Source organism: Marmota marmota, unplaced genomic scaffold, assembly GCF_001458135.2.
Source record: "Marmota marmota marmota unplaced genomic scaffold, marMar, whole genome shotgun sequence".
Taxonomy (NCBI): domain Eukaryota; kingdom Metazoa; phylum Chordata; class Mammalia; order Rodentia; family Sciuridae; genus Marmota; species Marmota marmota.
The window spans coordinates 5,957,093-5,973,257 of NW_026000171.1; the positions used below are offsets into that span (position 1 = coordinate 5,957,093).

The following is a 16,165-nucleotide window of genomic DNA, read 5'->3' on the forward strand; positions in this document are numbered from 1 at the left end:
TTAAATTTCTGTTATCAAAACTTATCTGTCTAGCAGATGACTTCTGAAGATTTTTGATGGGAAGATTCTTGGTCAGTCTGATGAATGAATATAATGTAAGCCTAATTCTTAGACGTCTAGAAGAATTAATAGAAATTAAGTTACAATTTATGTACACTTTTAGGATTAAGTAAAAGGCTGACACTTTTTTCTTCTCTTAGGGATCTGGAGATACCCTGTAGAATAGGACACCCTACTCTTTGGCTCTGTTCATGATGACCTCGACAGAGACCATTCATTCATGGATGGAATTTTGAGACTCAGGGTCTCTCATGTTTTTTCCTGCTCATCTTTTCCTTTAGAAAGAGCAGTTCTGACTATCACTAGAGGTGTGGGTCCAGCTAGTGAATGCAAACCAGGAGCAAGAAGGGACACATTATTGACCTTTTAATTGAAATCCAAGTTTAGGTTCAAGTCAGGTGTTTGTTTGGAAATGAGCAAAACTGCCCATTCTCCTGTGGAGGCCCTTGCCAAGCTCCCATTTATGCTTCTTTGAGCATGTCCCTGGATTTTTCCAGGGACAGTATTGCAATCTGCACATATCTCCATGAGAAACAGAATTTGGAACATTGTCGGCTGGGAGATCAATCCAGTCTGATGGCAGATGGGGCCCTGGCACAATACCTCAGACACCTAGCTTAACTACAACAGCCCTGACACAGGTAAGGCATGGATGGAGGCCATCTGGTTTGACTGGAGGTTGAGGGACAGAATCAGTGACCTGGGGAAACCTTTGTCCCCTAGGGGTTTAGGATCTGGGATTTTCAAATTGTGATGGAGCCATCTATGTGGCTGAAGAAGGAATTCAGGGACTGGCACAGGGTAGAGAGAGATAATAATATGTCAATGTGCCAGTCCTCCTCTCTGCAGCTGCTCCTCCTCTCCCCACTGTCACCCCCGCTAGCACAACCACTTGCCCTCTGTTTTGAAGCATTCCATACATCCCTCAAGGGGCCACCTCTTTTATGCAGCAACTCCTTTATGCAGATTTTGTTGTTTCTGACCAGGCTTCAGGCCTTCTAACTGTGTGGCTTCAATAGAGAGTGGTCACAATGATGAATAGTCTTGTGCTTATAGCAGGTATTATAGTTATTTAAGAGGACAAAATCTTTCCTATTATATGGGAGCATAAATCTTCTCTGGAGACATGAAGACTTTTACCAGAGGCATGCATATTTCTTTTTGATGATGTGATCCTGAAGGATGGTGCTATCAACTCCCAAGTTTGAGGTTTTTCTCAATTTTTTTAAGGCCACTTAATCTTGACAGCAGGGATTAAGTGAGGTAGAATCATTTGGGATTCTTCATGTGCACCTTTAGGGTAAGTATTAGTATGTTTGTAGTCATGGATAGAAAACAGGCCTTTGAATAGCTAGAGGCAAAGGGCCAGGACAGACTCCCCCCAGTAAGCAGACAGGACAAACCAACTCTCAGGAAGAGTCCTTCAGAGGGGCCATCGCTGCTGAAAAAGTAGGAGCTATTCATTTCAGAGACTCTGTCCTAGGGGGTGTAGGGCACCTTTCCAACCCACTTCTTGTCTGTGGACTCTCATTCAGTCTTATCATCCTCTAGATTGAGTTCCCTGCCTCCAGCTTCTCTCTCCTTCCAACCCATTGTCCACTCTTAGCCACACAGTGACCTTCTGACAGTGAATCTTCCCTTCCTCTGCTTAAATCTCTTTGGTAGATCTACTTATCCACAGTGTAAAGTCCAAATCTGAGGCCGTTGGGACCCCATGTCAATCTTCCCTTCTGACCTGAACTTTGGCTTATCTCTGAGCACCCTAAATCAGACTTACTCTGAACATGTGCATTTCCATTTTTCTTCCTCTTTATAAACTTACGTTGCTTCTACAGCTTTGGTATGCAGCCCCTTCAGTTTAGAATGTCTCTTGCTTCATGGACACTTAGTTTCCCAGTCTCCCTGGGAGTTAGATGGAACTGGTAACTGTCCCGGGCAGTGGAGTATGGACAGGAGGGATGCCCACACTCACAGGCCTGGTTTCTAAATCCTCCAGTACCCTCCATATTCCCTCTTCTACTGGCTGGATAGAGAGGGTGCAGTGAGGCTCAGGGTGATAGAGCCATGAGAAAGAAGCAGCCATGGTACCTGAAGACTATGTGGAGCTTAGCTTCCCTCCCACCAATACCCAACTGACATTGAACTATGGGGTATTAAGGGACCGAGATTTGATTTGGGGGGTGCCTATTAAAATAGGTTGCCCATCCTGATCCATATGGCACCACCCAGAGTCATCCTTTGGGCTGGCAGTCCCTCCCTCCTGCAAACTCTGTCCTCTCTCCTCTGCTGCTCTCCAGTTCCTTGTTCATACCTTCAATGCTTTGTTTTAAAGTGTCTTGTCAAGCATCTGTCTCCTTACCTAGGCTGTGAATTCTCTTGGGACAGGGATTGTGTTTATTTATCTTGGTATTCTGTGTGCCTGGCTGGTACTTAAATACATGGTGAATGAATGTACCCATGTCCTTCTCCAGGAAATGGGACAATTGGGAATATATATAATTCCAGGAGGTTCTCCAAACACTATCTACTACTCTGAGGCCAATCATTCCTGTTTTTGTGCTCTTTCCACTGGCTCCAGAGTTCCATGGATTCTGAATCAGCTTCCCATGCCATGTGCCTGGATGATGGAAATACTGTATGTGGCTGATTTCTCTCCATTACCAGATGACGATTTTCCACATCAGCAAGCAATGAGAAAGATGGGAGCTGTCACTCTCCTCCGCTAACGGCCTTCTGACAGATCATGCATCTTGATGTAGCATGGGCTTTTTATCCCCTAGTGTTTGTGTGAAAGGGAGGGTGGGGTGGGTGGGAGCTAAGGGTAACTGTGTTGTGGGTGGCTCTGTTTTGGGGCTGAGCACTGGTTATGGGAGAAAATGGATCAAAGGGAAATTTAGGCTGATTCATCTCCCCTTCAAGTCCTCTGCTGAGCTACTTTCAGCCCCCGGGTGTGTGGATCTGTTTGAAAAGCACCAAATTAAAATCAATTCAGCATTTCATTGGGTCCCTACCCTGGGCAAGTCAAAGAGGGCATGGGCAGACTCATTTGTCAAAGACTTCTCCAGGGACTCCATATATCAGCCCCTTGCTTAGTCCAATATGCAAATCAGGATGGATGAAGAAAAGGAGGAAAATAGAGTAAGGGAGAAGGCAGTAGGGAAAACTCATCTTAAATTATAATATAATGGGGCATGAATCTGATTTAAATAAAAGATGAGGGGCTCAGGGATGGAGCTCAGTGGTACAGGGTGTGCCTAGAATGTGCAAGGTGCTGGGTTCAATCCTTAGCACCAAAGAAAGAACTATGTTTGAAGCAAGAAAGGAGGTGATGGTATCTTGCTCAAGGCAAAAAAAAAAAAAAAAAAGAAAAAAAAACGTTCACTGAGCTCAAGAGCCATTTGTTTAGGAGATTGTCTTTTTTTGGAAGAAGATTTATCAATTATATGGTCTCTCCTTTTGGGTTTCAGTAGAGGAGTGTATTGATGAATCCAATTACTCCAGGAATGGGTGTTCCAGGCCCCTGACCACCCAAGATCCTACCATGGCAAGTATACCACCAGGAATGTGATAGAGTCTATCTCTGAAAATTCAGGATTGTGGAATGCTACAAAGGAATCACCTCTGAGCCTCTGGTCACTTAGGAATCTTAGCGTTTGGGGGTCCCAGGAGGGGATATGGAGTTAGAAGTACTGAGCTTAAGGCCTAGGCCTACCTAAATGCAACTGTTTATATGTAACATAAACAAGTTAGCTTTCTTAGTTTTCTCATTTACGAAATAGGGCTAAAAGAACCCACATGACATGATCTTGAGAAAGTTTAAATGAAATAACCTATGACTTTCCCTCCTTCCATTGAAAGTAAGAGATGCATCTCCTCTCTTGCCCCTGCCCATCCTGCTTCTGCCCTCTAGCCTGAGAGCCCACAGAAGCCTGCTCTGTGTCTGCCATCGAACCTCAGAACCTAACACTGACTCCACACAAGTTATAAAACCATGATGGCTCCTTGCGGAGAAGATGCAGGGATGAGAAAGATTCTTCCCCTTACTTCATTGACCACCCAGTTTTCTCTTCTAATGGATCCATTATTCTAATACCTTCCCACCATTCCTCTAGGCCTACTTTCTCAACCTGAAGTCATTTCCACCCACACTGTCAACTACAATACCCTCTCTGAGAGGCATGATGGTATGGCTGAGACAAAGGCCAACCAGATGCAAGGCTATAAAAACCCCAATTTTCTGGCTCCAAAGAGGATTCATTTCAATCCAGTATGATTTGGGGAGGAAAGTCTGTTAAATAAAAATCAGCATCCTGGAGACAGACTAGAACAGTGAATAAGAAGTGAGTGAGCATGTTCTCTGCCCCTAAGAGCTTTCTATATGACAAGAAGGCTGGGACATCCCCATCGCACTGGCTAGGTGGGCAGAAGGTTTCCCAGGCTCTGGTAGTGCCTGTCCTAAGAGGGAGGGGCTGGGAGTGTGGAAGAAGCAAGTGAGGTGAAGCAAGGAGAAAAAGGGTGTTCCAAACAGAGGGAGGAAAAATGAACAAAGGCCCAGAAACAAGAAAGTAGCTGGCAGGTTTGCAAAGCAGGAAGCAGACTGGTTTGATTGCAGGGAAGAAGTGAGTGACACGGTCCAAGTTATTGGCTGGGACAGACCAGAGATGCTTGGGATACTGAAGGAACATGTTCCAACTTTATTCTATAGCCACGGAGAGACATTCATAGTTTCTAAGCAAGAACAACGTGGTCAGCTCTGGAAATATTAATTGGACTACACCACACAGGTTGTGTGGGAGGTGGCTGGAGGGCAGGGCTCTAGTGAGGTAACTATCAGCTCAGGGGAAGAGAAGTAGAGAGGAGGGGAGGGAATGGATGAGAGGGATGATTCAAGTGGACAAGTGGACTGGTAAGACTTGGTGACGGATGGACTATAGGAGTTGTTTAACTATGGGGGCATCACAGAAGCGGGAGGAAGGAAGAAACAGGGGAGGGAGAGAAGGAGCTGCAGCCTGGGTAACTGGGAAGCCATTGGAGAGAGAAGTGAGCTGGGGAGATGCTGGTTTGCGCGGAGATCCTAGCCAGAAGGCCCCTCCAGACACAGGAGAAGACAGGCTTTCCAAGCTCTGCTTCCTGTCAAGGACTTGCATCATACACTTGGCTCTTCAAGAACCCACAGCCTGCTTGTTCTGTCGCCTGATCGGTGGTTGGCTGGCCAGTAACCCCAGGAACACAGCTGCCCACTCTCCCCCTTAAACCACAGCAGAGGTCCTGGTGGCTCCCTTGTAAGCTTGTGTCCCTCAGAAACCACAATGTTATCTGCATAGCACCAGGTTAGACCCTGCTGCTCCATGGCCCCCTCCATGCTGGCTCCATGCTCACCGCAGACACTAGACAACAACAGTGAGATATCCAAAAAGGGTGTGAGAATCCTTATTCTGGTACCTTTTGCAGCTGGTGTTGACCATGTTCTTCACCATAAATAGAACCATTTATATTCTGGAGTTTGTTGGGCAGATTATTTTTTGACTTGGGACATGTCCCTAAAGACACAGTCCTGTGAGCATTGATATCAGTGTCCAGACTGCCTCTCTTTTCTCACTGGGTCCTCATCATGTGGCCCTGGGCTCTGTACAGATGCAGAGCTTCCCTCTGTCTTGAGAGCAGGCGTCTTCCTTTTTATTTTTTAAAAATATTTTTTAGTTGTAATTGGACACAATACCTTTATTTTTATGTGGTGCTGAGAATCGAACCCAGCACCTTGCACGTGCTAGGCAAGCGCTCTACCCCTGAGCCACAACCCCAACCCAGCAGGTATCTTCTTGAAGGATACAGAGCCTTTGTTAACTGAGGACTTGGTGGAACAGTCAGGTACAGTTATTCTAACCTAATGCTGGTGGCAGGCAGGCCATAAAAATTTCCTGTCAAACTGCTGTGTGGCTTTCATCTCCCACTTCTCCAGAAGCATACAGCTGTCATTCAACGAGAAGATCATCATGGTTTCCTGACAGCTTCAAATTAGGAAGCCTTGCCCAAGGCTGGTGGATTTTGCTTTAGAAAACGTACAGCAGTCCACTGAGACTGGGTTGGTGTGCCTTCTTCTTACTGCACACTCAACATGGCCTTTCAGGTAGCTCTTCTGCCACTCTCCGGCGCCAGAGAGCACATCAGCCAGACAGTGCTCCAAAGGCAGATGTGCTACTCATGAAAAAAAAAAAAAATAAAAACCTCCAAGATCCTTGTCATGCATGACCCCTCAGTGAGGTATGGAACAAAATACTAAGTCCACAGGAGCCTGCCCATGGGTATTAATTACTACCAGAAGAATCCATGGAATAGTTTCACTGCAGAACCCCAGTGATAGCTAACCCCACTCATTAATCACTGCCATTTTCAGGGTATAGCACAAAGGGAGAGTGCCTGTGGGTGTCTGAGAAGGCTTGTTTGAGGTGCAGCAAGGTGCGGTGGGCAGTCCTGGATGGGGAATGAGAAGACCTGGGCTAGAGTGCTGACTTTTATAATAATTAGCTCAGGTGGTTCTTTTCTTTTTTTTAAATTTTTAGTTGACTTTTTAAAAATAAATGACAGTGTAATGCATTACAATTCTTATTCCACATATAGAACACAATTGTTCATATCTCTGGTTGTATATAAAGTATGTTTATACCAATTTGTGTCTTCATACATGTACTTTGGATAATGATGTCCATCACATTCCACCATCCTTGCTAACCCCCTGTCCCCTCTCTTCCCAAGTTAGTTAATCCCCAAAAAACAAATGCCGAATGTTTTCTCTGATTCACAGTGAGGTAGGGAGGAGAGCATGGGAGGAACGGGTGATTGTTTTCCATCTTTGCTCCAGTTTTCTCACCTGATCCCGAAGGCAACTTTCCAGAGGCATAGGGCTCTGATTAGGACCAGCTGAGAGTTATGGGAAGTTACAGGAGCTATATCTTGGATCTGCACAAGGGTATCTGCCCTCACTGAGTGGCATGGGGTCAGTTTGGCCCTGTAAAGCACTATCACTTAATACCGCTAGGAAGAAGAGAATCAAGGGGAAAAATGAATGTTAGTGTTTCTTCTCACGCATTCTGAGCTGGATGATTCCTAAGGTTATGTCTTAGATACCTGAACATGTGGCTATCCCTGGCCAGGAGGGAAGGTATCCAGAGGAATACTGACTGTACTCATTAATTTAAAAAAAGATCAAATAACTATGCACATGCCCTTGACACACATTTAATGTAAATCAGTGATATTCAGATTCTTACTTGCAAGCCACATGGGGCCTTTTTGTGGGCAACCTGCAGCTCTCATAAGCCCTCAAATTTCTGTTTTTCTATAATACATTATCCTAGACTCTGCAGGGCATGCAGCAGTCATGTGGCTCTGTTGGTTAATGATGATTGCCAAAGTGGCTCCCAAGTCACGTGACTGAACACCACCAGTATAAATATTTAATATTGCTTATCTATGTGGAAATTCAATGTTTTGGTTCTACCGTCTGTCTGTCTTTTATATGCTCATTCACATAAATGTCTGTCTTATATCGCAAGCTTTGGAAGGCTGGGGCTGCATTTAAATTGTCTAAATGACATGAGAGAGAAAGAGAGAGAGACAGAATCCCATATGGATAGATTTAATACATGCATTTTTTGATCTTGAGGAGGAAAAAGAAAGAAGAAATTCTCTTTCTTTCCAGTTTCTCCCTCTAATGCCTGGCCTTTTATCAGATTCAATATTGGAACCAGAAAATGGACCCTGTCCCTTGGAGTAGTGCTCTCTATTAATGATATTGAACCCTGTGCCACAGTGATAGTTTTGCAATTGATGCCTTCAAAAGGGATGCTCCTAGCAGCTGGGAGGGAGGAGAGTGGCAGCCACTACAGAGTTGAGACTCCACACTGTTCTAGTGTTTACCCAGACAAAAAACGGGGCTTGGAGACCAAAACCCAGGGGCTGCCCCACATTGGAAGCTGCATGGAGGGCAACAGTGACATGCCCTTCTCTAGCTGTTCTTCTGTCTTTTTGATCCTGAAATGTCTCTTGAGTATCATGTTTTTACTTTTTATTTGGGGGGGGGGTGGTTTCTATGGCCAGTTGCAGTAGAAAGGCCCAATGCGGATACAGTTGTAGATAGGGACACATTGAAGGGCTGGGCTCCAACCCACTGCCTTCCCAGGGCCACTGGCATGCTGGATGGATCATATGAGTTTCGCTTGCTTCCTTTCTCCAGAGGGCCTGACTCCTCAGATGGCGGGCAGCAAGGTCATGCCAACCAAACAGGAAGGCTGCAGAGCAATGCTTAATGCCATCCTAGGAAGATGCAAATCAAGAGACTTGTGATGTGAGACACTGACTTGCTATGAAGCTTTCGCCCCAACAGCCCACCAACCAGCTCTCGTCAAGGGCCTATGGATCCCCACATGGCTAAGTTCAACAGTTTCTAGTCCTCATCCTACTTGATCTCTTGGCAGTACTGACACTCCTTCCTCTGTTTTCCTTCCTGCCTCTCTGGACTCTTTCTTGTTGACTCTTGCCCATGACCCCAAATCCCAAACATTGGTGGGGCCCTGCTGTCGGTTCTTAGACCTCATCTCATTTGCTCCCTGGTGATTTCATGCAGACATATGGGTTTAAACATCTTGTGTGTGTTGTCAATGCCCCCAAAGTATAATCCAGTCCCAGATGTTAACCAAGGACATAGGTTTATTCTCAATCACCCACTCAACATCTCCACTTGGAAGTCTCATAGGCATTTAAACTTAAAGGTCCGAGATGCCTTTCCCCCTATTCCTATACTGACACCTACTCTACTTATATTTTCCCTATGCCAAGCAATAATTCCATTCTTACATCACCTTGGAAAATGCCTGATTTCTCTCTTTCTCACATCCCAAACCCAATATCTCAGTGAATGATGCCACCCGAATTCTGATCTTATTACCTCCACGTTGGCTGAGACAAGGCACCATCATCTTTCAAGGTGGCAGCCTCCTGAGCAGACCCGCCCTTGCCACCTCCATTCTACTCAACACTTCAGCACGTGGCAGCCAGGGGTCCCTGTCAAATGCACCTCAGATCATGTGACTTTTCTGCTCAAAACCTCCAAAGGCTACTTGGCTTTCTTCTAGCTAACATCCATGTTCTCACAAGGTACACCAAATCCTCCTGGGTTCCCCTGGACCTTGTTGCCCGTCACTCTGCCTCTTTCCCTCCTTTTCAGTCTCATTAGCCTCTTTCTGTTCACGGATGCCCCATCCATGCTTCTGCCTCAAAGTCTTTTCATTGGCCTTCCCTCTGCCTGGAACATTATTTTTGCAAATATCTGTGTGGTTCCTTTCCTTACTGCCTTCAAATTTTATTCAAATACCACCTTCTCAGTGAGATCTTCCCTGGTTGCCCCCATCTAACATTATATAACCTCTTGGCACCGCTAGGCCCATCCACACTTCCATCGTTCTCCATGGTACTCTTCGCTCTCTGATATACTATTTAATGTATTGTCTGTCTCCCCAGGGTAGGGCAGGGATTTTTGACCGCTGTGTTTTATTGCTATATCACAAGTGCCTAGAGAAGTGTCTGGCAAAGAGCAGACCTTTCAAGGGTAGGTGGATGGATGAACTAGAAATTATACATAGTTATTGGCCCCTTCTTTTACTCATTTAGAGAAATGCCTCCCAACTTTTAATGCTTTTTCTCTATTGTCTTCCAACTCCTGTTTCTTCTACTTCCTTATTAGTTCCTTTAGCTTTTCCTAGGAAAGCTGAATACTTGGGCTATGCGTAGGTGTGCTCAGCCACCATGCAGTGATGTGTCATTGGGCTGTCCCTCCACTGTAGCCAGCTCTGCTTCCCAGGGCCTTATATCTGAGACATCTGGTACATGTGGACAGGGACACTCCCGGGGCCAAAAGTAGTCACCAGAGCCACAATGAGGTGATGATACCTTTTTGTCTTAAAAGACTACTTCATTTTTGAGCTGAAAAGAACTGACAAATATACCATCCTGTAATCTTTCAGTGATTTCAAAGGCTAAGATACTACACTAATTAAAACATACATCTAGTTTGTAGCAGAATTTCTCCTCTTGTATTTATTTCAAAGGGCAGAATATGAAGTTCTGAGGCTAAGAATATCATTTCCAAGCCATATTCTTGCCTTTTCTGTAAGTCTCTTAGGCTTCTGATTCCTTAATAATGAAATCGGATTGACTCTACTTTTAATTGGACTTCCCCAATAGACACCATCGTTTGGACTCTTTTCCTGGACTTATTCCTAAGTCTCATGTTCCATTTCTTCATGTCTACTTTCCATAACCTAGTTTGTTTGGAACTTCATTCCCTTGTCCCTCCCCCTGGAACTGTCCCACCAGCATTTCCACTCATGAAGGAGCCAGGCTCCCATTCCAGTCCTCCAAAGACAAGGCTGGCTGAGGACAAGAAGCAGACCCGAAAGGTCCTCCAGCCATAAGGAAGCATGGGAGAGGAACAACAGCCTCCAAAGTCTGATCTATCCATATTTACGAAAATCTTGGCAGAGACTCTGTCTATTGGGGTAAATTGTTCATTATGCTGTTCTCAGAGCCAGGCCAGAAATTTGGGTAGATGGACCTTGTCGGTATGATCTGTTGCTGCAGCAAGGAATACTGCATGCTAGAAGCTCTCCTTGGAATTCGTTCTTCTAGTGGGCAAAATGGAGAAGCAGCACACATCCCTGTGGAAGCTCTGGCTTTAGGCAGAGAACAGAATAACCATGTCTCTGTGGATGGCAACTGGCTGCTAAGCAAGTCATGGGTATTGTGTGTTTTTAATAACAACTGTTAAGAAAAGTAATCACAAGCTAGGGGTTCCACTTTGAATGTGAGTAAAGTGAGGAGCTGAAACAGCAATTCCTGTATTGGAGAGGTAAGCCTCTCTGTGGCCCACAGGCCGATTTATTTATTTACCATACCACTCAGTGCCACAAACTAATCAACTACCCTGCAGTTCCATCAACAATGTAATAGAAGCTGTCAGGCATTTTTCCAGAAAGACCCTCAGTGGCATCATTGCTCATTGTTATAATCCATCAAAGGCCCCATCTTCCAACTTGCAAAACTACTTAGTCGAGCATGAAGGCTTCCTTAAGTTATTAAATTATGTTGTTACCAGTCCCTTGTTATTTATGTGTTTTAATTTTGTATTTGTACCTTGAGCAGAGTTATCAGAAAGGGAGTAGTTGATAGATTTATTAAATCAATCTTTGAAATGAGGGAGCAGAGATTCTGTTCTGTTAACATCCCTGGCAATCCTCTTTCTCTTCCTTTTCCTTCTGCTGGCTCTCCTCATCTCTCTCCCGGCTAAAGAAAAATTTCTGGCTTCCTACCCTTACTTGCATGGGTCCATCAAATATCCTGGTTATCTTTTTAATCTGCTTGATTCCTTGACTATTCTAAATGCCCTGTGTTTAGGAACTGTTTGGGTTGCTGTAGAGTACAGAAATGTACCTGTTTAAACATGTAAAACAAAAGAAACTGCACACACAAAGAGTAGGAAAGAATGTTAGTTAGAGTCACTGAGTTCAAGGTCAAAGGAGATACACAGAACCCTTAGAGCTAACCCAATGGTTCTCAGACTTACTGCCCATCACAATCACCTGGAGGAGGTGTTAACCAGCAGATAGCTACTGGGCTTCCACCCTGCAATTTCCCAGTTAGTGAGTTTGGGAAGGGGCCCAAGAGTTTGCATTTCTAACAAGTTCCTAAGTGCTGTTGCTGCTGCTTGGTCCAGGGACCACACTTTGAGAGCCACTGGGCTACTTTGATAAGGGGCTGAATTTCCATGATTCATCATCTTGAATCTACTTGCAAGTTAATACATCTATCACTTTCATTTCTATCCTAGCTATAGCCTATCCAACAACCTGCCATGTGAAACCCCGAAGGAAGGGATTTGGCTCCATTTCTGTAATCTAATTGTATTCTGTCACATTCCTCTGGGATTCCTCCAATCTTCCCATTTAGCACTTCCCCAGCTCCTTGAATCTAACCTACTTAAAAGAATCTTTTGACTCCTTTTCCTATGAGAAACCTCAATGGTGCTTGGAAGTCTATGGCAAGTTTGGAGAGAATACTATGCAGGTATAAAGCTTACCAGGGAGCTGCTTGGGGGAAACTGTTCTTTTTGAACAAACCAAGAGCAGGAAGCCTGCTCCCCTGCCTAAAGAGATGGAGTCAGGAGGAGGTTAAAAAAAAAAAAAGACTTTTTAAAGAGAATTGAGAATTGCCTTAGCAAACTCTGTTTTATCAGATCAAAGATTCTAAAAGGAATGTGAGGTTTTATAGACTGATGGCAATTATTTCCCATCTGTGACTAATTCCTATGAGCAGCAAATGATTGCAATCAATGAGATAAATGTTGCTCCAGGAAGACCAAGTAGGGGCTGTAAAGAAAGGTTTGTGGTAAATATATTTTGGTTGACCTGCTGCTGTCTCCTCTCTCTCCTGGAACCTAGCCCAAAGACAGAAGATGGTTGCTCACTGTTTCGGGGCTTCTCCTCATCCATGCCTTCGTCCTCGTTCTCAGGGTCGATGTCTTCTGCCTGAGTGATCCAGTCCAGGTAGCCTTTGAGATCTTCTTCCAGCTGCTGTTTCTCTCTTAGCTTCTGGAAGTCTCCCCGAGCCTTGGCCTTCTCCCTCTCTTTGGAAAACTCTCTGGTGAAAGAAGGAGGGTGGGCAGGGCAGAGAGCACAGAGAAGGGTCAGGCATGGAAGGAGAGGTGGCGTCGCTCTAAGAACCCTGCCTGCGTGCCCCTGCTTTCCACAGACAGCCTTCTCTAGTCAGCCCAGGTTGTCTTCATAGATAGAAGAGACACTGACATGCCTGAGTCTAAAGGAATGGGTGAAGTCCATTTCCCTACAACATGATCACAGACTTTGCCTTTTTATAACAATTGGTCTCCAAAGACCTGAAAACCCCTCCCAAACAGTAACTAAAAACTCTCCAATAGTTATGGAATATGCATTTTCAGTATTCATCAACCCAGTATTATGTGGCAAATTAAAAAAACATATATCTGAGAATGGTCTTTAGGGGATTCAAGGTACTTGAACCAGTGAGGTGCCAGAGCCCACTCACCCACACTGGGTCCTGAGAGCCAATTGTGTATGTTTCTTCCCATCTCTGGCTTCAGTGATGATTTTTTGGTAGCTTGAGAATCACCCATGTTGGGAATATTTACACCATGGAATTTGGCAGATGCTAAAGACCAGGGCTTTCTCCCCAGAGAGCCAATTGTTAACTATTTACCAGTACTCTACTGACATAGATCACAGATATAATTGCCTCCATCTCTGCTCTCACTGCTAGAGTTCACCCTGCCACTGTCGGCATGCCTGGAAGGATTTCTAATTTAGGGAAGGTTCGTTCCCCTATGGAGCCAATATGGATTCCAAACACAAGAAAATGTCCTGGGGGCTTCCCTTTTGGTTAAACAAAAACAAAACAAAAAAATGGGAATAAAAAAATACACAAAATCCAGTTGATAATCAAAGTTAAATGATACATTCAATTTAATAATGTGTAGCAATTAGAATTAGATTGGGAGTTGCTGAAAAAAGGTCTATTTGGAAAAGTTCTCAGACATTGGATTTTTTTTTTTTTTTTTTTTTTTTACATGATTTGGTCCTTGTTTTCTCCTTACTTTCTGAGCAAAGATGGGTCTGGCAGCAGAACTGGGTTAGTTCTCAAATCTCAAAGCAAGTTGGTGCCTTTCCTTTCAAAATTGGTAAATGGAGGATTTCATTTTATATTAATAAGTTGTTTGGGGGAAATAGGGCCCTTGGTGGAGTGTGCGTGCGTGCGTATGTATGTGTGTGCGTGCGCGCGTGTGCGTGCATGTCCTGTCTTGGTTGATCTCTGGGAGGCAGGACACTTTCTTCCTTCTTTCATCAGCAAAGATCTGATTCAAGGCAAGAGGCTGCTGAAACCAGTGCAATGGAGTTTCTTGCACACGTCAAACACTCTACAGGAAAGGCACCTTGGAAGGAAGGACGGCACCAACAAACCTTAGAGGGACAAAAGACTTCGTTCCTAATTTGTCATGTAGGAGCTATTCTATCACCACTAACTTTCCAGTGTTTGAATTTGCCTTGGAGAGCACAGATTTTAGTTCTCCCCATTTTTATGGTAAAATGGAGTAGGGGCTGGAAGGGGTCTGGGGAAGTTTTTAATTGGGAGATTGTGGGGTCTCTCAAACTAATGAGCTTTGGTCAACTGCTGCCTCAATGACGCTCTGGTTTGGATTGAATTTTCTTCTTAAATTTGATTGAATCCAATTCTAATTGAATTGCACTTGCTATTTCTTGGGCTTCCTGCCAACTAAAGGGTACCTTCATTTCCTTCCCAGGGAATTCATGCCAGGGACAAGGGACCAGATCTACAGCTCACAATAAAGATGGGGGCTTTGCCTTGCTTTGCTTCTGTCCTGCTTTTGCCATTGGGGGTGGGCAACAGCTCCTTCCTCCACACCTCTCTGAGCCTCTTGTGGCCTTGGTCTTGCTCTCTGGAGAGAGAAACTTCAGAATGTATTTTCCTTCCTGTGTAGATGAACTACAAAAATCTGTACTTCAAGGTGGCCTCTCCCTATTTCCATTCTCTGCTTCTTTCCCCTGGAGTGGGTTTGAGGTCTTAAGGGACTGAACTGTTAAGGGCTCACTTGAGCTATTTTGGATGATTTTGCAGAGGGTTCAAGGTTTGGTTGCCAAACATCTATTATCCTTCTTTTGGAGTTAGGAGAATAGGACCTGGATCCAACTGGAGTAAGGATAAATGACCCAGTTTTAGAGCATTTGCCCCATGGAGTGACACCTCAAACTTCTGGGGAACTAAAATAAACATCTGCAGGGAGAAGAGAAAAGCAAGATCTGTGTGGTTCTTACTGATCTGAAGACATTTTCTCTTATAGAAGAAGGATGCATTTGGGGGCTGGAGGTAGCTGGATGGGGCCTGAAGAAATGGAACAGAATGAGGCTCCTGTTGGATCCCACAGAGTGTGGGCATAGCCAGGCTTTGGCAGGGTGGAAGGTGAGCCAGGTTTCCCTCGCCAGGCCCCTGTGGTAAGGAACATGCTGGATGGCAGTGCCTGGCTCTCTTTATCTCTTTGCCTGGATGCCAGCCATGCGCCTGCTCTGGGGACTGAGCTAATGAAGACATGAAGCCCCAGCCTGACGGGCTGCACTGGGTCCAGGGACTGGAGCCGACGAGACAATCAGTCACCGCTGTGGGATTTGTCATAAGGCAGGAGTGCATTTCTTGCCAGAAATGGCCAATATGAAAAATGAGGGGTGGAGTGGAGGGCCAGGGTGCTGGTGCTCAGTCAGGTAAAGCATGTGGCAGAAAATAACTGTGGAAAATCCAATCAATACCGACCACTGGGGCTCTAGGCCCGTTGATTTGATAATCAATACAGTCGATCATCATTATTTGTGGGTCTCATATTTACGAATTCTCCTATTCAGTAAATTTATTTGTAAACCCCCAAATCAATACTCAGGGCACGTTCATGGTCATTTATGAACATGCCCAGAATGACAACTTCATATGTTCACTTCATGTGTTCTCAGCTGAGGCCAAACAAGGTACGCTCTGCTTTTTTTCTTGATCCATTTCTCGTAATGTAAGTGAATGTCCTTTTTATAGTCTATTTAGTGCCATGGATTTTTGTCTTGTTTTGTGGCATTTTATGCTTTTTGTTGGTGGTTTTGCTGTTTAAAATGGCCCAAGCATAGTCATGAAGAGCTGTCTAGTGTTCCTAAGTGCAAGAAGGCTGTGATGTGCCTTATGGAGAAATATGTGTGTTAGGTAAGCTTCGTTCAGGCATGAGTTGAAATGTTGTTGGCTGGGAGTTCAATGTTAATGAATCAATGATTGATACTAAATAAGGTATCTTTACACAGAAACACACATGGACAAGGGTGGGTATATACTGAGTGGTGGACAAAATGCTGTGACCAGAGGCTCACAGGACTCTGACCCTGTATTTCCCCTAAGATTGATGGTTCAGTATTCACTAATTCAGTGTTCATGGCTACATCATAGAACACAACTACTGCGAATAATGAGAATTTAA

General features: G+C 44.6%; 1 protein-coding gene across 22 annotated transcripts in view; it reads right to left on the bottom strand.

Moving 5' to 3' along the window:
- Cacna1c (calcium voltage-gated channel subunit alpha1 C) overlaps positions 1–16,165 on the bottom strand; it is a 698,188-nt gene that overhangs the window by 152,601 nt on the left and 529,422 nt on the right. For all 22 annotated transcript variants that reach the window (XM_048787468.1, XM_048787454.1, XM_048787460.1 and 19 more), the window contains exon 9: positions 12,578–12,750. In XM_048787468.1, coding sequence (XP_048643425.1) covers positions 12,578–12,750 — 173 coding nt within the window. The remainder of the gene's footprint in view (positions 1–12,577; positions 12,751–16,165) is intronic.